General features: G+C 38.4%; 1 protein-coding gene across 4 annotated transcripts in view; it reads right to left on the minus strand.

Moving 5' to 3' along the window:
* The window catches only part of ROBO2 (roundabout guidance receptor 2), a 434,212-nt gene that overhangs the window by 118,220 nt on the left and 288,596 nt on the right, over nucleotides 1-27,396 (minus strand). For all 4 annotated transcript variants that reach the window (XM_050975048.1, XM_050975035.1, XM_030234187.2 and 1 more), the window contains exons 3-6: nucleotides 26,034-26,191; nucleotides 24,287-24,407; nucleotides 14,448-14,586; nucleotides 117-244 (exon numbers count right to left, since the gene is read on the minus strand). In XM_050975048.1, coding sequence (XP_050831005.1) covers nucleotides 117-244; nucleotides 14,448-14,586; nucleotides 24,287-24,407; nucleotides 26,034-26,191 — 546 coding nt within the window. The remainder of the gene's footprint in view (nucleotides 1-116; nucleotides 245-14,447; nucleotides 14,587-24,286; nucleotides 24,408-26,033; nucleotides 26,192-27,396) is intronic.

Below are 27,396 nucleotides of genomic sequence, written 5' to 3' on the forward strand. Positions count from 1 at the left end.
GTGCAGCAGGAAAGGGTGTGTGGAACCCAAACAGGGGCAGGGAAGAATGTGGCCCATCTCATCAGAAAGCAATTATCCCTGCAGGACACAGACCCTGGCCCTGTGGGAGCACTCACCTCGCACGGTGAGCGTAGCAGAGGCTTCCACTTTGCCAACGCGGTTCTCGGCGATGCAGGTGTAGGTTCCTTCATCGGTGCTCATGGCTTTCTTGATGCGCAGGGTGTAGTCGTCCTTGATGTCATACCTGTGTCACAGCAAAAGAGTGAAAACTCTTTTTGTGGGCAGCAGAAACGGACAGAAACTATCACCTGGAAAATGCCAGTCTGAATCTATCTCGCAGCCAACTTGGGAAGATAAATTATTATCCAGCATTAGATAATTCCACGAAGTATTAATCTCCGTGACATTTTTATTGCACTCTGCATTAGTTAGAAACTTTACATAAAATTAGTATTGCTATGTTCAGTATTAGGGCTTTATTAATAATAGCATTCACTTTGTCCTTGCTCTAGAGCAATAAGATAAAATTAAGGTATCAGACATCAGTTATCAATACATGACAGCTCAGGTTTATCATGCCTTTAACTGTGTGAGCTACACCTTTTACCTTTTGCTGATTTGGAAATTTCCTTTCATACAGAGGTTTCCCCTACAGCAGCAATCCCCTAGGGAATGGTGAGCATGTTGGTAGGATCTCACACTACCCAATTGCAAACAATAAAAAATGTATTCAAGCTCTGGAAGGTGACAATTATTGAAGAGGCACATTAAAGAAGATTTATCAATTTCACAGAAATACAACAAAACAATTCAATAAGGGTGGACAATGACATTTTCTCTTTCTTAAAGGAAATTAGAAACAATTCAGTTGTGCTTTGTCTATTTCTTTGTTTCTACTGTTGAAAAAATTCTAAAACTTTAAGTTTTTTACATGAGGATGTATAAAACTTACTTAATACAACATACTCCGGTATGTAGCGAACATTTATTCTCAAGGGATTTAGACTGATTATACGCAGAAAAATATTTTCAGCTAAAATGTTATTATCTGCAGAAATCATGCTTAACAAACTTTTTTAGGCTCTGATCCAATGCTCATTAAAGTCAGCAGGAGACTTCATGTTGTATTAAATATCTTTGGTTGCCAAATCAGGAAAACCGTGGTTATCAGCATAGATACTTTAGCCTTTAAATATTATTTTGTTAAATTATTTTCAACAACATCTCTTCTTGATATGATACATTAAGTCACCTTGAATCTAGACTTGGCTTGAGATTCCCATGTATCAGTGAAATAGGAACACGAAACTGAAAACAGATCTAGACTTCAGGAGGTGTCAGTACTATTGCTCACTGTATTCATAGTCATGACATAATTTTGGAAGGACTCATTTATTTTTTGTTATGCAGGAAAGGCTTTATAGACTTGTACAGGAAACACATAGAAATCATATAGAAGAGCACCCTTAAATGCTTGGATGAACAAGGATGCAATGCAACAAGTCAGAGGAATGTTGTCAGGCTCTATGAGCATTTATAGATCCTTTGGGAATGTGAAACATAACTTTTTTTGTGTACATAACATACATTGCTATTTGTTCCTTTAGTATAGGTTTGTAGAGAGAGCACCATGTGCTAACAGACTCCAAAGCATCTTAACTCAAAGATCCCATGTGGTGAAACATTTAAATTTCTATTAGGTCTAACTAAAGCTCACAACATCAATTAGAGAATTCCTAGCAATTCCAAGAACAAAGAGCAGTCAAGAAATCTTTTCACACTCACCACAAAACAACTATATTCAGTAGGTCCATTCTATCAGTTATCAAGAAATAATTTATTAAAGATGAATTTGAGGCTAACCATTCTGTTAGAGTTAACATAAGCACATATAATTGCTATTTCCACGGGAGTTACATTTAATTGTATGCAGTACCTCAGATTTAAGTGATTAATGGGACATATGCCAAGGGGAAGAATAAGTAAATAGATGTCATGGCAAACTTTAGAAACTTATAGGGATAATTTTTTCTGCAAGCATAGTGCCATTGGTAGTGATGAGGGGGCAGGTAGGTATGATGTCAGATAACTTAATATGCACCTTCTGGAGAGCTACACATCTATTACAACTACATTCAACAGCCACATGCAGCTAAAGAACATTTCCTCTAGACTGCTCACAAATTATGTCATTTTGCATGCTGTGCTGCATTAGTCAATGGCAAATAAAAATCACTGTTTTCATAAGACAGAAAGGGCAAATTGTCCCCCTTAAAAATCTCAAGAATACGACAACATTATCCTACAACGATGGAGCAGTTATTTGTCTTTGGTGATTGCAGAGTTGCAGACAAGAGCAAATGCTCATTTTCTTGACATGAGGCCAGCTCTAGGAGGCTGAAAATATAAATTTGTATTCATCTCCTGTATGATGATGAAACTAAGATCAGTTGTAATATAAATATGAATTGGATATCAGAATCAGGGCTATGAAGCTGGGCAACAATTAGCCATCTATGAAACTGATGGAGTTTTCTTTTCATACAACAGATAACATCCCTGTGTTTCACTTAATGCTGCCGAGAGCAAAACAGGCAGGCAGCAGGGCTGTATCAGAGAGGGGCTGCCTGTGCAGGCAGGCTGGGACAGGGAGCTGCAGCGTGCTGTGGGCTGCAGCTGACTCACTCTGCTTCCTGTCACGGATGTGCTGGTGCCGGCATGCCAGCCAGCTGCCTCCGAGGCTCCAGCAGCCTTTATCCCTGCACCTGCCAATCATGCACACTGTGCCAAGGCTGCTGGGTGGGGGAGCCAGCTGCATGGCATGCCAGGACGCAGGGTGGTGGGTACAGCCACCAGCTCCCACTTGGGTCACCAAACGGAGGGTGGCGTAAACATGTCAGCGTCACGGTCCAGTTAACAATTGCTTCAAGGACAGGTTCATCTCTCCCATACTTTTGGACCACCCTGACAGAACATGCCATCTAGCAATTAGATCCATACGTGGATGGACCCGTGGGGTGTTAGGACCATCTGCTACCCTGCAGCACTGATATGCTGCCCGTCAGTCATCTGTTCCACCAGCACTGTCCCCAGAAGTCACCACAGTTCAGTGAAGAGCTTTGGCAGATGAAGCAGACAGGAAGGAGAAAGGAGGGAAACTGGCTTTTAGCCTGACCCACAGCAGCAGAAACAAAACAACAAGGTATGGAGACTGAAGGTCTTTTGAATTTCTCAAGCATCCACCTGCTCAGCCCTGAACAGTGCCTCGTTTCCTGTCTGTTCTAGAGCCTCAAATCCCCATAGCAAGATGTTTTCACCTCACTTTCTGTGGAAGTCCACTCTCATCTGGATTAGTGCTTCTGAACACTTGGAATGAGGATCAGGGTCCTCTCTGCTAATACCAATCACATAGAGTGTTAACCAGGCTCCTGGATTGATGATGGTATGGCAGAAAACCAGGGTGCAGTGGTTAAATTGCTCCTTAACGCTGCCAGTACATGAAGAAGGCCATGTCTTCAAAATATGTGCAGTGTCAAGAAACAACTTGTGACACATTGCCCAAATATTGCTGACTCCTAGCCAATTAATGCAGCATTGAGCTAAAACCAAGGAGTGTCAGACATCAGTTTCACGTGTTTATGGACATCTAATTGATTTTAAGTACTTCTCTTTGTTAAGCATTCAGAGGTGCTTAACCTTTCGGTTCAGCTTAGACTTCAGCCATCAGGCTGAGCTGGGAGAGGTCTTTTAAACAGCCAGTCTGTCTGTGCCAGATGTAAACCAGCCACTTTTGGGCACCACGTTACATAATTTCTGTTCTACAAGTAATAGAGGAGGTCTGCCTTTAATTAAGCGAAAAGGAAGCGGCTGGCAGGGGACTGGCAAGGAAAAAAGAAAGAGAGAAACAAGAGGCACATGAGAAAACACTGCTGGTGAGGAAATTCTAATAGAAATTGGGTGATTTTGAGTGAAATCTGGCAGTCCTGGCACATATGAATGCATTCATTGTTGCTAGTTCTGATTAATGACAGTTGTACAATAGTGTGCTGACAGTCACTGCCATACAGACACAATTTTTTTTTATATGAAACACTGCTGAAAATGCAACCCAATCAGATTTGGCCCCTGAACAACATGTGCTATCATCACGGTACTGTGAATTGAGATTGATTGGTAACCAGCTGTGACAAAGTGGGAAAAAGAGCCTTGTCTTATTCAAGAAAAGAAAAGAAGAAAAATAAAAAACTGAATTGTGTCAAAACCATTACCATCTGCTCAGCCAAACAGCAAATAAAACAAAACACATTAACTATTTTAAGTATCTCAAATTAATGTACTGAGGTTGAATTCATGCGTTAACTTAAGCATCTAAGAATAAACTTGAATTGAACTGGTTTTGTCACAGTTGGAATTTTTTTTCCCCACATTTGGAAGTGTATCTGTTCATACTTAGCCATTAATCTTCCTTGTGATTATCAAATAAAAAAATAGAGAAAAATTTACGGAAGTTAGAGATATTTGACAATAATATTTGGGTTTTTTTGCATTTGATATAAATTTTCCACAGTGTTTCACAGAATCCCTAGTTTTCATATTTTAAAAAACGTGCATGCAGCCATGCATTTAAAAAATGCACCTCTTTTTTTTTTAACATGCACAGATAGCAAAACCACATCTGCAGATGAAGTAATTTCATTTCTAAATATCCAAGTAGCCTAACTGGTAACACAAGGATATACTTGCTTTAGTGGTGTACTTTAAACTTCACAGAACGCTCTGCTGAACTCAAGAAATCCAACTTAAGAAGTCTTATTTCTTGCTAAAGGGGTATTGCAAGAGGAAAAAGTCACATCTAAACTGTTAAAGGCTGTTAAAAAATTTGCATTAATTTACACCAGGTATATGTGTTAATCTAAAACATTCTTGTAAACAAAAAATAAGAAATAATAAATTAGAATCTTTGTATGTACACATTGCAGGCTTGTCTTTTTTTTTTTTTTTAAGAGATGGCACACAAATGACTTTGCTGTATTTTCCTTTGCCTGTTTGCCAGACTATTTTGCAGAACACGCACAAAGCTTCAAGATTGCTCACAACATCCATGATTAGGGAGTCCAAATAGAGAGATGCTACTGGCCAAAACCAGGGTAAACAGGAGGTAGTTAAGGAGGCTTAAGCTTCTGTCTCCACTTCTGTTTTGTGGTGCTGGCACTTCAGCTCCCAGCACAGTGCCACAGCTTTTCACTGGCTCCTGCATCCCTGTGCCAGATGGAGGGAGCCAGAGGGAAGCTGCAGCGAGATGGGAAGTGTGAGCTGTTACCTGCTTCAGGCTTGTGTGATCCAGCAGCAGAAGGGAGAGCCTCCATGCCCACTGGCAATGCATATCTGACATGAGTTATTTTCACTTCCATCCCATGCATTGATAAGTGGAAGAAGAAAGAAACCCAAACATACATGGGTAACAGCTTTCTGGGGAAAGATATAGGAGTGTCAGGTTTTTTTCTCTAGTAAAACCTGAATCGGCGACAGTTATGGATATATTTGTGTGCACTGGTCACAAATTACCCTGTTGTGCCCCTGAATTCAAAAGCTGCTTTTTGCTGGGTGGCTCTTAGCCACTGCTAACAGCCATAATAAATTGAGCTACCAGGGAGCTATCTCCAAGGTGCTGACAGGATGGCTACTCCTCACATCTACATGTCCAGATACCGGTTTATTTTTTAGCTCTTCTATTCATGCCAGAGAAAGGTAGAAGACAATGTTCTATTACTTTTAATTTCTTTGTGTGATGCATATTTTCAAGCTGACATACAAAAGGGATTCTCTATTCTATGTTTCCTTATTCTATACAACAAACCAGGAAAAGAGTTGTGTGACACAGGCTGCTATTCACTATTGTGATTTTTCTTCAATTATATTGACTAAGGTTCTGCTTTAGTCCAAAACCTCTTATGGGTTGTGATCAGCAGATTATTTCTATCTGTGAGAGTAGACATTCTCGATTGCAATGCTATAAAACAGAAACCCACACTGCACTGTGTTTTAAAGCAAGGCATTCAACAAAATGGTCCAAGTCTCATAAAATATGTGTACAGCTGTTACAGTTACTGGGCCAACATTGGGAAACCATACCTGTTTCCAAGGAAATAGTGTTTTCCAAATATCTGGAAGCATTGCACTTTATAGCACTGCTCTTACATGCAAACAGACAGGTGTGACTGAACACAAAAATGCATAGTCTCTTACAAAATCAGGAGCCACGTGCTCAGAAGAGAACCAAGAAAGCAAACTGAGACTGGTTTTCGATTCTCTTTGAAATAATTTGGAAACAAACAGCAGTTAAGAACAAAACATATGTCTGGGAATCAATGACTCAGTAAATCCTATCTAAACTTATGCAGAGATCCGTTACATCTCTGTTTGCACATGGAAGTGTGCTCACAGGGAATTACCACATGATAATTACCCAAAATGGCCTTCTGATTTGATTTTAGTTCCAGACAGAGCTCCACATTTCAGAAACTGGAGCTTTGGTGGAAGTATGATCTAAGAGACTTTGTAATCACTTGGCATGGAGACCTATCCCCCCATTACCAGGAGTAGTTCTTTCCCTCACAGATGAGACACATTTGTCAGGCACTCAGGGAGATTTATATTATCAATGTCTATGTGATAAATTCATCTATTAGAAAAGCACCCTTGATGCTCAGAGTTAACTGGTTTTGTCCATTTCAGCTTTTGAAAAATTGAAATGTTACTGCATGGACTGGAACAAAGTAAGAAGATCTGAGCCCAGACTGGCATCATGCACCCACTAAACTTGGCTTGATGCATTTTCTTAACATGAGCACACAGCTCATGAGTAGTTTGAGATAAACTAAATTTGTGTTTGCCTATTTATTATTATTTGCCTAAAGCATATGAAAGATTACTATAAACTTGTCAGAGAAATGAAATATTTCCTAATCTGTATATTGAATCAGTAACTAACCTTTAAGTGGCAATTAAAGATGAAGTCATGTTAATGTTGTAATGAAAGTGCCTTCAGTACTGCAGTTGAGCCAGAAGTCATATTCTTAAAAAGTACATTTTGCTAGTTAAGCAATTACCAACATAGAACTTACTGATAGGAACTTGAAATAGTTTTTAGGCTTAAAACTTTACCATTAAAGTATTTTCACTGACAGTGTAAGTTAATTTGTTTTTAACTCAGATGACAAGTTTTGTATCCCAAGAAGAGATGGAATGTGTTAAAGGAGAAGAAATCCCTGCAGGCCAGACATTCCAGTAGCATCAGTGGTTAGAGCTTTTGAATCTTACTCCTACTTGAATATATCTAAGAGCTTCATCCTCCTGTTTTCCTGAGGCTTTCATGGAAAAAAATTGCGCAGTAAATGATCCTTACTTTTTAATTCTATGATTTTAATGGTTATTAAACTGATAATAGAAAGAAGGCTACCTTAATATTCTAAAATTTATAAATACAGTAGAGAAACCTTGTGGTTACAAAGCTTTTATGGAGTACGCTTTGCTTTTTTTGACACTAAAGAAATATTTAAGCATCAGTAGGAGTATTTTGAAATAAATTCTACATTAAATTTCACTGTGTTCTCTTCCTGCAAGACTATTTTTTACTGCAGCCTTCTGGAGTGGAAAATTCAGATAAACCCACATTAGAGGCTACTACAACTGGCATTAAATTTTGTTTCTGAACTCTTCTTGTGACTTCATTAGTGCTCTGAAATTTAACTATTTTAGGCTGCAGAATAAGAAGGAATAAAAAGAAATAACAACATTCTCTTGTGACAATACTGTTTCTAGTGCACTGTCAGTGATCACTTCATAGATCACCGAGAGTTCACACAGCATAAAGAGAAAACATGCAGGCAGGAGTGCTAGTTGACACAATTCCTTTATGGCTGCTGTCCATGGAGTTGTAAAGCTATTTTTCCAACCTTGACCCTTATGTAAGCAACTGGAGAGTATTTTCATGAATCTGCAAACAGACTGGCTGAAACAATAGCACTTCTTCAGCTCTGTGGTGAGAACTGACACTTAACATGAAGCCAATTTAAATGTCAACGTTATTAACTGCTTCTCTGCTGATCAGCCTAACAGAGCCACACATCTACCACTTTTGCTCACAGCATTTAAAACTCCAGACAAATGCAATGGCAGGCAACTCCTGGGTTAGACTATAAACCCCTGGGGTAACTGTGAGACAATGCAATTAGAGGACTTTATTCAATGTCAAGTTTTGAGGGATTTAAAACATAAAAAAAGGCTGTCATTTACACATTCACTTGGGCATGTACTCCTCATACAACTCTAAGAATATATTTCCACTTGCAGAGCAGGAAGGGATCAGTGACAGGCAAAACAGCAATCAGAGAAAAGGGATACTCAACCAAAGGTGCTACAGGAGGGGGAACCCCACCATCACTGGGATACATCATCTTGATGTTATATACACAAAAATTAACCAACCCCTGCATCCATTTTACCTCTCATCACCTCTCTATCTCTAAATGGCATCTCTGATTTTACAGAAGTTTCCTCAAACGGTTCAATAAACCAGTTGAAAAGATGCTTATGCTGCACTTGGCTGAGATCTGCCAGTGTTCACTTGTGCCCCACGGACTCTGCAAGTTACAGAGCAGCTCCCTCTGTGTCAGACATCTACAGCAACATCCTCTGCAAACCTTCTCTCCTGCCTCCAGATGTATGTAAGGGTACAAATACCATACTAAACCTCTTTCTTTCACTGTCTCTTTTTGACAAGCTATTAAGAACATCCAGTCTTCCCCCCTATGCTCCTCATAAAGGGACTAATCTCTCCTTAATGCCTTAGCTTAAGGAAAAAAAAGACGGGCATGCAAATCATACAGGATCTAACCAGAGATGACAAATAGTACATGTGATATAGCTAATATGAAAAACATCCTTTTCCCCCGACCCTTCATTTAAAACTGCTAATTGTTATTAATTGTAATAGAAATTTGCTGATGTAACCAAAGATTATATTCATTACACTACTAAAACACACTCTTTATTCTAATTAATTTTCAATACACATTAGACTGCGTTTTGTTACAATCTGCACAGATATTAGCTCAAAGAAAGCACACAGTGCTGTAGTGTTATTAACTCATATTTCATTGAAAGGTCATTCTCCCCTTGGTTGTATCTAGAGGGGGCTGGAGTTAAATACCTCAATAACCTATCCACAGAATATAAATGAAATTACAGAGCACCACTGTTTATTCTTAAAAATTACTGTCTCTCTTGCTTACTGAGCCTTATCCTGTGGTCATGGTGTGGTGGGTATGTGCAAGGTGCCCACCAAAGCTCTCATGAGAGAGCAACAGCTCTGCAGACATCAAGGTCAGTGAAGAAGGAGAGGAGGAGGAACTCCAGGCACAGAAGCAAACTCCTCTCCCTAAGAAGGAAGCAGTGGCAAAGACAAGGTGTGATGAACTGACCACAAGCCCCTTTTCCTGTCAAGGAAAAAGGTGGGAGAAGGGTGTTTTTAAGATTTGCTTCTATTCCTCATTATTCTTTTCTGATTAGATGGATAAAAATTGAACTAACTTTTCTCCAGGTTGAGTCTGTTTTGCCCATGACACTAATTGATGAGTGATCTCTCCCCATTCTTATCTCGACCCATGAGCCTTTCATTATATTTTCTGCCCCCTGTCCAACTGGGAAGGGAATAACAGAAAGGCTTTGGGGGACACTTGACATCCAGCCAGGGTCAACCCATCACAATGGGGAAATAAAAATGCAAAACTTCTCAGGCTATCAGGCTCTTTTTGGATCTCCTCTTAAAAAATCCAGCTTTTCTTAGTTCAGTAGGTTTGCTGTCAGTTGTGTTTAAATCCATTTCAAAGATTTGCATCTGGAAGACTGTGAGATATTCTTAAAATGTCATATTATACTCTAGTTTTGGGCTCATGAGAAGCCATGGAGGAAAGCAGAGAAATTATAGGTGTGCTTTTTCATTAAACTCTATCAGAAGTGTGACAGGCAGCATTCTGCCCAGACTATGCATATGCATAAAAAAACCCCATCCAGTTTTAAAAACATAGCAAGACTAACACCTACACAGGCTTGTGCTGTTGCAGCTAGCACTTATCTTACAATACATTAACTCTGTGCTTTAAGAATGCTTATTCCCAAATAATTTTCAATGAACAGTCCTAATATCCAGCAAATAAGAAAGCTTACTGTTCTGTTTATATTTTTCACTGCTGTGTGTTACAGCTAGGTTTCATTTAATAACCTACAATCTCTTAACACTTAGCAATACACCTTGTGTAAATTGCACACCACTTTCCTTCTGAAGAAACTCTCTTGGTTTTTCTGCCCACACTCCCATTGTGTGGGTGGCACATAAAACAAATACCTCTCCCTGTTGGTGCAGTTGCCACTTTTCATCTCTAGTACAATATCCATCTAATCAGACAGTGCCTGTAAATGCAACTTAAAAGAGCAGGTTGTAATTTCATTAAAGATGTATTTACTGAGCTAAAACAGCTGTTCTGGGCTGGAATGCAAAAAAGGCCTATTTGATTGCAACTCAGTCATTTTTAAGGCAACTGAAAAATACATTTGCTGAGCTAACCTCACTCTCCCGAAGAGCTGGCACTGCTAACTTCTTCTGTATAAAAGGTTTAAACAGTTATTATAGAGTGCCATAAATTTTGACTTGTAATTGAAAATCTCTTCACTTCCTAAAAAAAAAAGAGAAGTACTTATTACTTGCTATATAATTACAGACCATGCAGCTGCTCTCGTCCTCAGCTTCGCTAGAAAATTTGAAGACATGAAACACTGTACAAACCTTATTCAAATGTTATTAAATTGCTAGTCACAGATCTGCCACTCATACTGTAAGCTCTCAAATAAAGTCATTTTCTTCCTGTTACCAGGACCAAAATGTAGATGAATGAAAAGTTTATCCAGTCCATATTGAGTTCTCTACCACAGAGGAGACCATCAGCTCCTTGGAAAGAAAGTATAATCTCTATTTCTGCTGAGCAGACATCAAAGGGAAAGATACCTGAACACGTATCTGGAAAAAAATTTCAAGGCATAAAGAAAAATTTTATTGAATTTTCAGTAGGTTTTAATCATTATGCATGGCCACAATTGTCTGAGTCACTTTGACACAATCTTTGTGCCATTTCCTTGTGTCACTTCTAATGAGAAAAAAGTCTTTTCATGGAATAGTGAACCTCATATTGCAGCCAAAGGCATGGGACTGGCGACCCCACAACATCCTGTTCACCTCCAGCAGTTTGACATGAGTCATCCTTGATTAACTATTCCCCACCCTTTGTGTACTGTGGAGGCTGTGGTGTGAGGCTGAATTTTTAGAGCAATTAAAATAAAATATACACCATGTGCCTCTACCTTTGATTCACAATGCATTTCAGTCTTGGGTCACTGATTTGAAGTGGACAGCTTCTGGAAAAAGGCTTTGCATACCCCAGACTTCACACTGGATTTTCAGTCTCCTTGTTGGTGCAGTATCAACATTAAGATTAACAAGATACTAATTTGCTGGGACCAATTTGGGCTCTAACAAGAATTTTAAGCACTGAAGAATATAAATAATTCTTTATCACAGTGGTGCAAAAGAACTATGAAAACAGTCATACATTGCTCACACCATTATTTTCATCTATTATTTATAATTTTTTTAATTCCTGCTCAGTCACACAGAGAGGAGCTCCATGACATATATCATAGTTTGAAACCGCAAGTCAGGTGTATAGGATGTTGGATAAGTAATTTCCTTTGACTGCTAGTGAGACCAATGTTTTCCAGGCATTAAAAAAAATGCTTCTAAAAGACACAGACTATCATAGTTCATTTAGATCATCAGTTCAAAACAACTGAAAATTGGAATGGAGTTTTGCACCATCAGAATAAACTGCTTATTCTCAGATTTGAAACATAGTTATTTATATACTTCTGAGCAATTACATAGACAATTTGACAAATAGCCAAATTATTTTTTTATAAAGAGTCATGTTTTCAAACATCTTAATTTCTTTACAAGTTGGGATTTTTTTCTCATTTAATCCAATTGCAACTGGAGATGCTTAGAGTCCATATGGGACCTTTATAATTAGGGCTTTAACAGCCTGAAATTATTTTCCAATTACTACTCAACACCCCGCTCAGTGTAGCAACACTGTTCACATTTGTCACCAGAAATCACTGGCATTACTTTCCTTTTTGCTTTCTCATGGGTCACTAAAAAAACTAAAACAAGGTAAGGTGAAAAAACAGACTAGGATTTCTGAAAAACTATGGATCCACTGTCACTGATTCTGGCATTCACCAGGAGCAAATTACAAACACAAAATGCATACAAAAATTCAGTTTGTTCCACTTCATTGTCACTGAACTAGACACTTTTGAAAGCTGAATCAACAATAGACACATCTATAAATCTGCTGTAATTGTTGAAACAGGTACCTACTATAACTTTCTTGCAATCTAGGGATGAAGCCAAAATGAAATTATTGAAAAAATGAAAACAGATGTGCAAAGAACATTGTTAGCTATTGAAATGGGAAATTTATATTGGAAGTTATAAGGGAAATGGCTCAGAGATCTGTTCAGAAGTATTTATGCATGTGGGAAGAATAACAAAGGGAAAACCTTGAAGGCTTTATATTTCATTGTAGATATTAAAACACTAAAAATACAGGAGCTCAGTTTGTCTTTAACCTCAAAAAAAAAAAAAATCCCTCAATTTCAACAGTGAGGAATCATTTTGACTTTCTTCCCTAATTTATAAAATTTTGATATCATAATTTTCTCATCCATCCATTCAACCAGACTATATCTGGGCAAATTTCTTTGCTGGTATTAAAAAAATCCAGAAAAACACAATAGCTTTTGTTTTAGAGGTTTCAAGCTCATCTTCCTTGATTAAGAATCATGCATCATGGTTTGGAAATGTCCACATTTTGGACAGTGAATATATGCTCACGTATCGTGCTATAGAAATAAAAAAATATAGAATAGAAAGCATACAATGCTAATTATCAGAGGCATTTGCCTCCAAAGTGCAGATATTGGAGAAAAAAACGGGATACAGTCACTAAAAAATATCTAACAGAAGTGCAATCTAACCAAAGACACTGTGGGTTCATCATCTATTACTTCTGCTTATGAGACCTAGAAGCAGATATATTTAAAACAAGAAGTAGCACAAAAGTAAGAATAAATCACAGAAGCACAATGTGTTTACTGTGGATTACTCTACAATACATAGTTAAAGAGGAAGCAAGGAGAAAAATTCATCCTGACATCAAAAAGTCTTCTCCTGAAAATAATGTTTTGCCTATTACATTCATACACATCTGTCACTATAATAAGCAAAACACCTATGTGACTTTTAAAGTTTTTTTAATTGCCAGAAAATGAATTTTTAAAAAGTACATATTTATACATATATATATACACACACACACACACACATTTCAAACTTACATAGAAATGGTTTTTCTAGGTTATGTATTTTTCTATTGGTATATTCAACTGATGGAAAATGTCAGCTATGGTGGGGAGGGAAAAAAAAAGGCACTATTCGTGTCTACTACTAAAATTAAAACTGTGCAAAAATAAATCAGGATTCATAGTGCCAGAAAAACTTGTTGGGTGGTGGAGACCTGAGGTCTAATTCCTGTTCCCAAAGGTAGTTCCATGGTGAGATTTTTTTTATGAAATAATGTTTCAGCATCAAAACAAGAAAGAGTTCCAGAAAATGAGGACCAAACACTGCTCTTCCAGTTGAATGGAGCCAAACTAATTAAAAACCCTTTTACAGGAGAGACTCCCTTCCCCTGCTCACTAAAATTTTCTCCTTGTTTGTTCCAGACTAAATTAATCTTTTTTGAACACAGGGGGCCTGTTCCAGATTTCAGCTCTGCTTTACACTTCTGCTAGTCTGGCTTTTTGTTTCCTCAAGAGGAAGGTTTCTCTCCAAGACTTAAAAGATGTGAACCAAGGAGCCAGCAAAGCCCACCATGCTCTGTTTGTAATTCACCTTGCCAGTGCAACAGAGCAACTTTTCCTGCCAAGTTTTCTCCCTCTTGGTATCAGCACATCATTCTGAAGGCTACTATCACCATTACAGTCCTAAAACATCTTTACTGTCTCCAATAAATTCACTGAATACCCATGTGCTCACAACACCTACAGATCACTTTTCTTTCCTCCACAGGAATCCATTTCCTGGACAATTCACCCACGTTGGGCTTCCCTGCACAGCTGCCTCTGGAAGAAGATTTGTAGTGCCAAAAGAGCAGCAATGTGGGAAATAAATCTTGGACACAATGTCAAAGAACAAACTCTTGGTAGCAGGGATGGATTCCAGCATTGTGCAACAATTGAAATCTGGAAGTGAATGTGAATGTGGATCTCACCTTCCTCTTGGTAAGTCTGCATCATCTTTCTTCCACCGGACTGTGGGTGTGGGATCCCCCTGCACCTGGCACCGGAAATCCACGGCCTCCTCCTCCAGCACCACTTGGTTAATCGGTCGCCTGAGAAACGTGGGCCGCTCTTGAAAGAGACATTAAAATTCCACAGTGAGTCAGAGGGCTGAAATGAACACTTTTTGACTTTTCAGCATCTTGCTGCTTACCCATCCATCAAAGAGAAAGGAGGCTGAGCTCCACAAATTCAGACAAGTAGAACTGATGATGTGCATAAAGAGCCAGCAAGAAGACTGCCAGGCTGGAGAGGCAGGGGCTGTCCCATCCCACCCTCCAGCAAGAGCCACCAGAAGGCAGCCTGTGCCAGGACAGAGCCCTCTGAGGCCATGCCCTTCCCTGGAAAAGCTGTGGCTCTGCAGCCCTGCACGGACAGAGCCTGAGCTGGGAGCTCCTGCTGCAGCAATGTATGAGCTGGAGCAGGAGCTCCCAGCAGGAGCTCTCCCAGCCAGCCTTTGGCAGAGATCAGTATCTTAATGCTTGTGAGGAAAATTTAAACTCCGCGTTACGCACCTCGGGCAATAGTGAACTGTCACGCACAGGACAGAGATTCCCTGATCCCCATCGCCAACTTCACCATGGAAAACCAAATTAAGGTCTGAATAATAACTTCTGTTTACCCTTGTTATGTTAGGCTGCACAGCTACAAATAGTATTAATCACAATTAATGTTGTACAGGCCTGCTTAAAAACCAGATGCAGAGCCACAATCTGATCTGAGTTATACTGCTACAAAATCCAAGTACTGGTAATTTCATTTGAAAGGATGTCACTGGGGTTAGTTTCCAAGTTGCCTTTGGAAGGCACAAATTTTGTTCTGTCCTCTCAGCCATACCACACTTTTATTGTCATAAATTATTTATGCTAGTCAAACCATTACAAGGCTGAGTTTATATGAAACAGTATTTCCACTCATGACAGGGATTTATCATAAGGACATGTAAAACTGGTTACACACTATGCTTCCTATTTCACTCTCAGCAAGTTAAGGGATATGATGTCACTTAAAAAAATTACTCAGAATTCACACAGATGCAAGCAATACCAGATTCTGACTCAGGCAATTTGTCTTGATAACTACAGAGCTAATTTTACAGGTTTGTTATGCACAATTATTATATGCAAATAATTTTTTTAAAAAGTTAAAAGAACATTATTAAGGTTGAAAAATCAAGCAGGCCACATTTACTGAGAGAATTAAGGCTGTCTGCATGTCTTTTGATCACTTCCTTTCTGTTTATGATGCCTTATGGGATTGGTTGCAATTATATGATCATATACTATTTTTCCCCAAACATCTCCAGATTGTTGGTATTCACTTAATGAGCAGGTGTTTAATATTTTGCTTTAGTGGTACTGTTTAGAGGGTGGCCTCCTGTCTTAGTACTAAAAATGCACTTCAAAGACAGAATTATTAATTTCCTCATGACCTCTCTTACACCTACTAGATCTTAATGCTTTATAATCACCCCACTTATTTTCATAGCTTCTCTCTGGGGTACGATAGAGATCTTAGAAAGTAAGGTAAAAAGTATCGTATCTGCTAAATTTTGGTGTTCAACCTGAGCCACAAAACTGACTTTTCTTTTCTTTTTTTTTTTTTTTTTTGAGAGGATGGGGAGGGGTTGGATAGAAATGAAATTTTAATTTTGTTTGTTCAAAGCTCAGCTTCCATTAATTCAACAGCAGACAAAAAAAATGTTCATCGCTTTTACAAATCGGAATATCAGTCAGAAAATGAGGAACACAAAACCACCTGTTAGTAATTATGTAAATGAGTGACAGCATCACACAGGAATTCCTTATTAGCAGGGAAACCTATTGGCAGAGGAAAACATATTTTGTCAGAAGAATAGACATGCTCAAGAATCTATAGCACCTTTCCAGATGATAGAGATAAAAGCATGGCTAACGGGCAAAGATTCTTCTCCCCAAGCCATGGCTTTTGTCCTATTCCTATTCCTGCCCAGGATCTTCAGATTCCAGCAATGTTTGGGCAAGTAAATTCATTTCTAGCCTCTCTGCTTATATTGAAATCTTTATAATTTCCCATTTTAAGTCAGTGTACAAGCCATATCCAACTCTTTGTAATTTCCCATTTCAAGTCAGCACACAAGCCCTATCCAGCTGCTGACAGTTTCCTTAGTCATTTTATCCTCTTTTTTTTTTTTTTTTTAAGCCCAGAAATATCACTTTTCACACCTGGAACCCAGCAAGTTCTCAAGTCCAATTCCCCTTCCAACTATCCATGCCTCTCCCTTTTAGTACCTCACAGCAAATGGTCTCTTCTCCACTGAGTGTTTGGTCTGCACTTGAACTGGAGCTCCTTTCACACAGGTCACCCAAATACAGCCCATCCACAAACTTAAGAAAAATCAGCTGAAGATCCCAAGGACCTCCCAGGAGAGTGACAGAAGCAGGAACACAGTGTAGATAGAGGAAAATGCTGCCCAGATCTTCATTTGTGGGTTCTCTGATGTATAAATTGATGACTCCATTACTTTTTCTTTTTTTTAGGCAGGTGCATATTTGGCTAAATTTACAGAAAATCCTCTGGACAAGCCAAAAAAAGAGTACATCCCTGGCATAGTGGCATAGTGTAGCTACTTCCCAACATATTTTAGGTACATGATATTCAGTATGATGCACTGCACTTCTCAGGACAAAAAGCTTCCTCCATTCCTCTCATTCCTGCCCATTTCATTCCAGTTTTCCCCTTTGCCTCCAAACTGCAAGAAGTTCAACATTCTTAGAGAAGAGTGAATTATTTTGTCAATTTAATTTTGTCAACTAAAACTGGTTTTCTAGTTAGGCATGGAAAATTTTGGATAAAACCATTTTAATTTGATAAACTTATTACAACTGGACAAAGCAAAAAAAACCCCATTTTTAATCCTAATGCCAAGCAATGTACTTGGCCCATCTGCAACTATGTGAATGGGAGTATTTTAATGACACTTTCTACAAATTTGCAACAGCATGGTTTTCACAACTTCTCTCCAAAGAAGAGCTTAGACCAATTCCTGCTCTCAGCTCATACACAATACTCTTCATTTTGGCATTTGTTTTTCAAGACATGATGCTAAACTAAGAAATTCAGATCTAGATTAGCATTCTAATTGGTGATTTAGAGGCCCAGGTTCATTCCTATTGAATTTAAACAACTCTGTGTTTGTCTGTACACTGGCTTGGTCTGCATACAAAAACAATTTTAGACCAGGTTTACAAAAGCTGTGTGTAAAGAGCTTCAAAATTAGATTGTGCATACTTATGAAATTGCTACTTGTGGCTGTAAATTCTCCTGTACAGGAGATGAAAAAATAAATTCCTGTCTCATTTTGAGGAGAACTCAGCTGAGGAGAAAGTAAATGGCCCTGAGGTCGTTAGATAAATCACTGGATTCCACATGAAGGCAATTTAGGAGAATACACATGTTTGTTTCATATCAGCTTCTAAAACTGTGTATTTTCTAAAACATTTAGGAAGTTGCTAGAAAATTAATAGCTATGTAAAGACAGAGCCCAGTTAGCAAGGACATGCAAATACCAACAACTGCTGTTTCCATTTTTGCATCATCTTTGCATTTTGCACAGCATGAATCAGGAAAGAACAAGTTATCTCTTAAGTTGTTTCCTGTATTTGTATCACTCAGAAAACCCCTTGAATATGTCCAATAGCTAATTATACAGCTATAAAGTGATCAGAGTGAATGCCATTGCCAATGCTATTAACATTCTTTATGTGAGATTAACTGGATTTGAGTCACCTGCATAACTTGCTTACAATGTTAATCTCTCAGGAGACAGAGCACTGCTTGCCCAAGCATGCTAAATAAAGAAGGTTTCTTTGCACAGCCAGGTCAAATTTAGTTTCAGAGCTAGTCTGAGGAAAAAAAAAATCATATTTTTTCCTCTGAAATGGTTTGCCATAAATAAAGCCTTGTGGTATAATTAAATATTGTTACTCTGTCAACAGCATCCAGAGAACAATATATTTGAGAAACAACAAGAAAGGGTGATAAATTAAAATCATAGGCATATATAAAAATTTTAATATAGCTATTTTATAAGCTTTCACTGAGTAAATAAAGTACCCACTTCTCAGACTTTCTCTGATGAATATTAAAAATCTTTGAAGAGAAGTATAAAATAGGTCATGGTTATATGTCATGTCAACCAGTCATGCTATTACTAGGGTGACCTTTATAACTTCAGAATAAACTTTGCTTGCACTTATAAAAGGGGATTGTTAATGCAATCTGGACACACACCTACGATCTGTTGCAGTGCTTGAGGTATGTGCTGCAAGGAAACCTATCAGATCAGAAACAGAAAACAGAAACCTTTCAGATCTCAGCCAGAAACAGCAAAATGCTTTTATTGCTCTGGGTGCTGACACAAGTTAACCTCAGAACTCAATTTTTCCCATATTTAACAATTGGTCTGAGTATCACAGTCTATTAGAGAGACTCAGATGACCTTCAGATGTATTATTGCCCTTTTCCTGTTCCTCAAAAAGTTAGACAGCCATATATGGGGCCTCAATCTAATTAAAATGATCCTAACTACCTTAATATATTTTCTCTTCTGAGGCAACTGCTAGAGTGAAGGATTTGATGGTCTTCATAATGTAGAGCCTCAATCTGATTTAGAATTGTTCTTGTTTTCTCTGTCTTTGCTGGATAGAAAACAACATTTTTCTAAAATGTTTTTGTGTTCTAAAAAGAACATTAAAACACAAATTAAAAGGCTTTGGGGAGGGATTTAATAGCAAATAGTTATATTTAAAAGCTTTTTGCACTTAAGCATTCTGATTCAAAAGGGAAAAAAAGGAAACATTAGATGGTTGGAAGTAAGTTTCACTTCAGAATGCTGTCAATAGCATAGATATTTCATTAAATGCAACGTGATCTGGATGAAGTAAAGCTCTCTGCCAAAAAAAAAGAACAAGTGAAAGAAGACAGGATATTACAACCTCACTAAATTTACCTATGTTGGCCTAATAAGTGAAAATACAATTGCAAAAGAAGGTGGTTTTATATTTATAGACATTCTTCTACTGCATCTTTTTAGCCGCTTTTCCCTTTTCCATTTGAGAAACAGGCACTTGTGTACACATCACAAACTGCTACACTCTGAGCAGCACCCAAGGCATGATGAGCTTGCACAGTAAAGGCATGAAACACCAATAAGAGGCAAATGCAGTAAAATGAAGGTTATCAGTTGCTAATGGTTTTCTCCTTCTATATACATCTACAATCATGTTAATTACAGTTTTTACTGACTGTTACATACAGACTTTGGGGACCAAATCAGACACTTTTTTCAGAGCTGTATTGTTATTCTGTAACAACTTCTTGGTATCTGTGGATAACAAATAATCTAAAGCTAAAATGGCTTTTTGCAAACTGCCACAGGAAGACTGTAAATGGAAAATACAGGGATTTGAAGAAAACCAGGAGATTTGATCTGAAGGACAAAATACACAGTGCTGATTTCTCTGTCTTGACCTGGGAATGTATACCTGATTTTGGCAGATTTTTCCATGTGACTGGGAAAGCTTTCCAGGATACAATGGGGGTCAAGACTCTGCTAAGGCCTTTCACATAGGCAGAGCTGAAGAAAGTAGAATGGGGCACAGTGTCTTCATTAAAGGGATTTTGGGGATTTTTTTTCTTCTAATACCATGTCATCATAGTCATTCTTTTTCTGAAACTAGGTTTCTCTTTCAGCCTGACAGTATCTACAAAGCATCAAACACAAATACTTCCTCAAGCATCAGACAAGAATACCTCCTCATCCCACAGGATCTTATTAGCTGAAAAAAGGTTCAGATACCAAAGATAAAAATCAAAGAATAATCCAAAACAATCTTTAATATGTCCAAATTGACAAAGCTTTTAAAGATATTTTTTACTCTTCTTACTTATGTTTTATATTCTTTTGAGGCTCTTCTAAATATATCTTTTTCCACTGCTTGATGCCAGCCTCTTGAAGTTGATATACTAAGGCTTTCATTGATTTCACTGAGCTTTAGAATCAATATACAAGATATACCTTTGTACATTCTCTTCAAACATGCCATTTTAAGTGCAAAGGGAAATAAAAGAACATGAAACAGTTAACTTGAAAACTTATCTCAGAATGGTGAAGTAGCATGACAAAATGATAAAGGTTATCATAAAGAGTAATTCCTTCTTTATTTAATTTCTGGCTCCATATTATGTATTTACAAACAAAGCTTTCTTACAAATTGGAATTAAACTGTTTCTGTTTTGCATCTTGCTTTAATTCTGTTCAGCCAAAGGCTATGAGCCCAAACACAAGCAATGCAACCTAATTTGTATCACTTACACTTCGGAAATTGGCCTTTAGAATAGTGTGCACATAATAATCAAGTCCCACGCTGCCTCTTTTTGTGAACATTAGGACTGAGTTTATTAACTTCCTTTAAAGTGCAACTTAAGGCTGTGACAGACCCTGTCTTTCTGCTTTGCTCCAAGATTACACCTTGGAGCCTCATAAAAGCAAAAACTAGCAGTAATGCTTGAAAAAGAAGACTAACAAAATGCAGTCCATCTTCATCACTATTCAAAACATGGTTTTGGATAGCACTGCTTATATGATCTTTACGGTATTTTACTATGAAAACTTGCCAATTTCCAGCTAATAGAAGAATCATGACTTGGGAACAAAACTAATGCAATCTCCATTGACACTACCAGTTTACTGTTAAGAGTGCCTGAATGTTGAAAACAATGTTTCCTATGCAGATAAACTTAGGGAAAAAAAGTAAAAGTTCTACATGTTTTATTCATAACTATCTGTCAGTAAAGGTTATTGAATGGGTACCTAGTCAAGTGGACATATTCTGCACATGGGAAAATTTTATTTTTCTCCCCCTACTGCATCCCGGGGTTCTTATGACCCATTTTATTTTACTGTTTTCAAACTCAGGAAAAGTGTAATCTTTCAGTCTAGGCTTCCATGCTGTTCCAATTGGGCCACCAGCTACCCCCACACTGACTCAGTTTTTCCAGAGGCAATGCCTCAAGCTAAATTTACTGTACAGTGAGCCAGAGATCTGTCACAAGTCACATGCAGAAGCTAACTTAGGTATTACAGAAAATCTTGCAAAGCCAAAAGTAACAAGTAGATGGTTTCTGGAAAGGTTCGAGAGCTAGTATGAAATAGTTCCTTTTTCTACATAATATGTTTACTAAGGCTCCCTTCACACTGTGGAAAGGGCTTGGAAGGTTGTTATTTGGGAAAGGAATGAAGACATGACTGATCAGCTAATTAATTCCTTTCCAGAATCAGCACCAGCTACAGGCTTGCCAGTCCCCTATTAAAATTCTCCAAGTCACTCAGTCAAGTTCTGCTTATTTTTATTGTAAAGTCCATTTTCAAATATGTTCAAAGAGGTTAAAGTGTGGCACATGAATTGCATATAAGTATTTCTAGTATATTTTTCACCAACATTTGCAGTGTTCCCATGTTCCTCAGTCCTGTGAGTCATATTAGAGGAAGGCTGTAGACCTCACATACAATCCTGGTGGTTTTGCCTGTGTTCAATGAAGCCAATTTGAACACCCAGAGCCAATCTGACATTTCCCAGAGTCGTTGGATTTATTGTATTTATTGTGAGTGCTTGGAGTGTTTGGACTGTCCAGTAGATACATTGCTTCCTGGAAACATCATGGATAATGCTCTCCAGTCACTGTGCACATCCCTGCTCACACATGGGCTGCAGCCTGGAGTTCAGGAATGGAATCTAACTGCTGGAAAGCATGGGCAAGTCCCCTCCTTTGTATGGAGAGGACCAGGACTATCCTGCACACGATGTTACAGTGAGCCCACTGCACCAGCACAGAGCTTCAGGGCCAGGAGGTGGCCAGGAAATGGGCACAGGGCAGCCAAACCACCTTGTGAGACAGCAGGTCATAACCTGAGCACCTGCTTCCTGCATGCTATTCTTGCACAGCAAAAAGGAAGGTAGGAAGGTATCTGGGAATACCCAGATAGAAGGAAAAATGCAGATAGGAAGATACTGCAGTAGGGAATTTGAAATATAATTTTCTTCAGGTAGTCTAACATAATTAAGAAGGATTAAAATATCTAATTTCATTTATTGCTGATTTTGTTTGGTATTCACCAAATAGTTTTAGATTATATTTTTGCAAGTTGATTGCTATGATTATACCCTGTAAAAAAATCAGAATATTGTAATTGGTTATGTATTATTTTACATATCAAGACAAACCTAATATGTTTCATAGCTCTGCAGGATATGAAATTACATGCACATTTCAGTTTTCATTCCTACAGTTCAATGCTTTTTAACAAATTATTTTCTTAAGGATTTCTTAAGGCTTTGTAGTTTAGGACTGCAATCTGCTTGCTATCCACAGGGAGTATTACCAGAGATTAGCAGTACTTAAACTGATGAAGGAGATATGTCATGTCCCTTTTGCATCTGTATAAACTACAACTCTAACAGATTGGCTGCAAAGGGCATAATAATTTGACAGAGATCCTTTCTCTGAGTTTTTTTTCTTTGGTTTTTTTTTTTTTTTTTTTTTGGCAAGGTATCTTGTCTTGCAAAAATCTTTCTCTGCCTTTTGTGAATCACATAATATATATATTCTTTTTAAGTGGATAAACCAATGCTGAATTGCACATACATGCAGAAACTGGGATGTCAATGTGTGTGACTGGGTTTTCCAGTGCACCATATTAGGCAGAAGGTGAAAAACTCTGGAGCATCTGCTTCACAAAGGACCCCAGGATTTCTATTAAACATCTCTCTGGGGTTACAAATGGTCTTGTTTGGAATTCCAGTACTGTATCAAAGAGGTGTAGCAGGATAGAACGTTAACACTATTTCTCTCTCTTTTGTCGGCATAGACACATTTTCCTTAGCAGAGAGGGGTTTTTCCTTATTGATCTTCCTTTGTTTGCTCAGAACCTCTTGACTAATTCCTACAAACCCATGACTGTAGAATGTACCTCAGCATGATTTTATGGCTTTGCTTCTTATCCAGTTGTTAGTAGGATGGATCCAGCTCTAGGTTGGGTCATTACTCTGCTCTTGCTCTGGACCCTAACCATGGGGCAAGTGCTCCTAACAACCAACTTCCTGCCTTGCCCTCAGGTCTAGAAGCTCTTTCACAAAGGAAGCTTATTCATTTTTAATTCATTCAGCAGCACCAAAAATCTAAATGCTGTCCTGGCTTACAGGAGGAAAAGCTGTTTCCTGAATGCTAAAATTTACTGCTATATATTCAAAAATTTGATTTTGGAATTGTCTCTAATGATGTGTTACAGATCAAGTGAAGCTTTTTGTGCTTTCCTACAAAGGTTTGATTTCACAACCCCTCAGGAATATGGAATTATTTAAATAGGCAATCCTGGTCTAAATCTCTGGTAAGCAGGCATTGTCAACTGTATTAGAAGTAGCTTAATTACATTTGGCCATTCTGTGAGGGAGAGCAGTGTCCTGCAATAACATCTCTGGTTATGCACATCACTGTGGACCTCCAATCAGATTGAAACTATGTGCTTAGAAGGAAAATGTTCAGCCACCACAGCTCCATCATTATAAAAAGCAGCTTTTAAAACCTGGTCTCCTTCTGAAGCTGTCAAGTGCATCTTTAGCAGTACTGCTGTGTTTTGTTAGCCTTGCTGTGTCTCGTGTTTTGAGGAGCCCCCCAGGGTAATTCAGCCTACATGTCTGTAGGGGAAAAGCCATAAAAGCAGGGGTGTCCTTACCAAAGACAGTCAGCTCTGCAGGGTCGCTGTCACGCTCGCCCACCATGTTGGTCCCCACACACGTGTACATCCCTGCATCACTTTTTCTGGTGTTGGAGATCATCAGCTTCCCACCACGGATCTGTTTCAAAACAAGGAATGTAACTTCAGGTTAAACAAAATACAGGTAACTTCAGGTAAACAAATACATCAGAAAAAATGCTGCCTTCTCGGGTGACAAGTTCTACAACCAAGACATTCTAAACTTTTGTTTGTAAATATATGTATAGTTTTAAAATTATATACTAATATATTTAAATATCTTTAAGCTGTTCTATTTTTATCCCACTGACTAATTTCAATTTGCAACTAATTTCAACTGCATTTGATCTTGTTCCTTTGGCTTTCATTAGATTCTTTACATTTCAAAGATTACATTTCTTGCTGTCTCTTGGCAGCACAGAGTACTTTTATTTCTTGCATGGTAATATGTAAAGCACTCTTGACAACTCTCTGAAAAAACAAGGCAATTTGACTTAGTTTTATTCAGATAATTTTATTTTACTGGTGTCTGAACAGTTTCCTTGATCACTAATAAAGACAGATTTTCTCTTTTTGTTGAGGCAAATGGACTGAATCTGGCCCAAACTGGGAATTCATGTGACAGTTAATATTTTCTTGGCTATAAAGGGTGCTTACAGAGAGAAAGAGCAGGATAGATAAAAGAAATAAAGTAAAAACTTGTGGCTTGTAAAGTCACAGTGTCAAAGGTTAGACAATGGAGTGCTTCAAAATAAGCTGGGGATTTAACTAAAGAAACTTGAGAGTATCAGGCACTGTTAGCCAGTTCTCTGCCACTCATTGCTCTTCTACTCTTGAGTAGACCCTAGCACAGAGAGCCTGGTTCACAAACAGCAACAGCTCAGATTCTTTGGCTTGGAATAATTCCTTAGGGATCCAGAGCCACTAAAAAGCTTCCTGGTAGTACTTCCATGTTGAATAAAGTCATCAGTGAATCACTCCATACAACATAAAACTTTATTGAAGAAATATTAATGGTGAAAAGCTAAGGATTTAAAAATTAGGAATGAAACATGTTTTCAACCCCTTAATTTATCCAATTTGCTTGCATGGACCATGATTTATCTCTAATCACTTGATAACTTCAATATTTCTGCTGGATCCTTTTTCATTCAGTACAAGAAATGAACAGCCACAGAACTCAACCAGTGTTACTCATTTGCTCAACATTTATTCCTTTTCAGGAACCGTAATTCTTTAGAGTATGACTTCAGCCTACATTTAGACACATCCAAATTACTGCAATAACTATAAAATTACTGGTATTATTCTAAGATGCTGGGTTTTCTCCCAGGGATTATTTGTGCGCCTCTTAGATTTGACTGAATTTACTTATAAACACCTCTCTGATACTCTCTGTTTGGAGAACTGTGATGTAGAAAAGGTAAAATCAAAGACATCCACTGAGTCCTTCATCTAACTGAGCACCTTCTGTGACTGAATCTCCAGCTCTAATGGACCTCCACCACAATGGATTTACAAACCAACCCTCAAGGAAGCTCAAGCTGGAGAGCCAGACTAGGAGCAACAAACAGCCTGCCCTCCTCATTTGGGAAATCTCAGAGAGACAAACTGCCAAGAATAACAACAAATTTCTATGGGCAAGGCTGTGAAGCTGTGCAAGTTCTGCTGCACCCAGCTGTGAGCCCTGAGCCCACAGATAGAGAGCCACCGGGGCTGCACTCACACTGATGCGCTCCTCCCTGTCGTCGATGCGGACTTTATCTTTCTTCCAGTAGATGGTGGGCTCGGGGTGCCCCCGGGGTGGCTGGCACTCCAGTATTGCCGGCTCCCCAGCTGCCACCACCACATCCGTAGGGTTCTGGCGGAAGTCATCCCGTAGCACTAGAGAAATAAAGGAAGGAAAGAGGAAAGAAAATTAGCAGAAGTGATGACATTGTAAGTGGAGGAAGAAAAAATGCAAAAACACATACTATTAAACAAACAAGTATAAAACATTACTAGTGGATGACTTTGCTTCTTGTATTGACTGTAAAAGATCTCAAAAATGAAGCTGGGCAGGTATGCCCTTTTGTCCAGTGGAGACAGACTTCACATACAAGGCTTTTGTTTTCCCCTTTTTTTTTTCTTTCCAGATAAAACCACTACTCTCTGTTTAAGTTACAAAGATGTGTAAGCGCCCACTATTCCTCTTAATACTGAGAGGATCTCTTTCCATCATTAGAAAAGCAGCACTGCAGGTTGGGTGTTGAGTTCTCTTCATGACAGAAAACAACCTGCTGAGTATCTGCCTTGTCTGGGTCCACAATTCCAGCTCATGGTAACAAAGGGACAGAACTAATACTGAACTGCAGAGTTACACCTTGGTCACGGGCATTGCCATTATTACTGTTACTATCGTATTTCTGGCACATACATGCTAAAATGGTCACCAGTTCTGAAAGGTGTCCGAGAAATAAAACTAATAGTGATGTACTTCCAGCATATTTATTTTTTCCCTCTATATTTTTAGTTCTAATATTTCTGCCACCTTGACCAGCCCTATCCTACTACCTTGAAAAGAAAGAGCGTTTAAATCACCAAGCTGTTTGAGAACTAAATTAGACTACACAGACAAATCAAGCTTCTGTAAAGGTCCAACTAGCTGGCTTCAGTGTGTTAGAATGATATCCACTTCATCCTTACTCTTCTGTGTGTGTCTTAGTCTCTAGGTTAATTGACATTCTTATAAACATAAAACTGAAAATAGCTCTAGATGAGCTACTGAAATAGAATTTAGGGCATTGCCCCTCCTTGAATTTCAGCTACGGAAGGCTTTCATTACAGCTTTAAAACAGTTCTCGCCCTTAATGGAACCAGGGCCCTCTGAGAAATTAGAAAACACTGTATCCTAGTGAAGGGGCAAGTCAGGAAGAGTTCAGCAGAAATTGCTCAGTCTCATTTCATAAGCAGAGATAATTTACTGCTTTCAATGTTAATAAAACATGCCCCATTTTAACATTTGGAACTGAATATTTTTCTCTTCTGTAATAAGCCAGAAGAAAAATATGATTAATACATACAAGAATTGGTTTCTGAATAGTCTGAGG

This window comes from Serinus canaria, chromosome 1 (genome assembly GCF_022539315.1).
Source record: "Serinus canaria isolate serCan28SL12 chromosome 1, serCan2020, whole genome shotgun sequence".
Classification (NCBI taxonomy): domain Eukaryota; kingdom Metazoa; phylum Chordata; class Aves; order Passeriformes; family Fringillidae; genus Serinus; species Serinus canaria.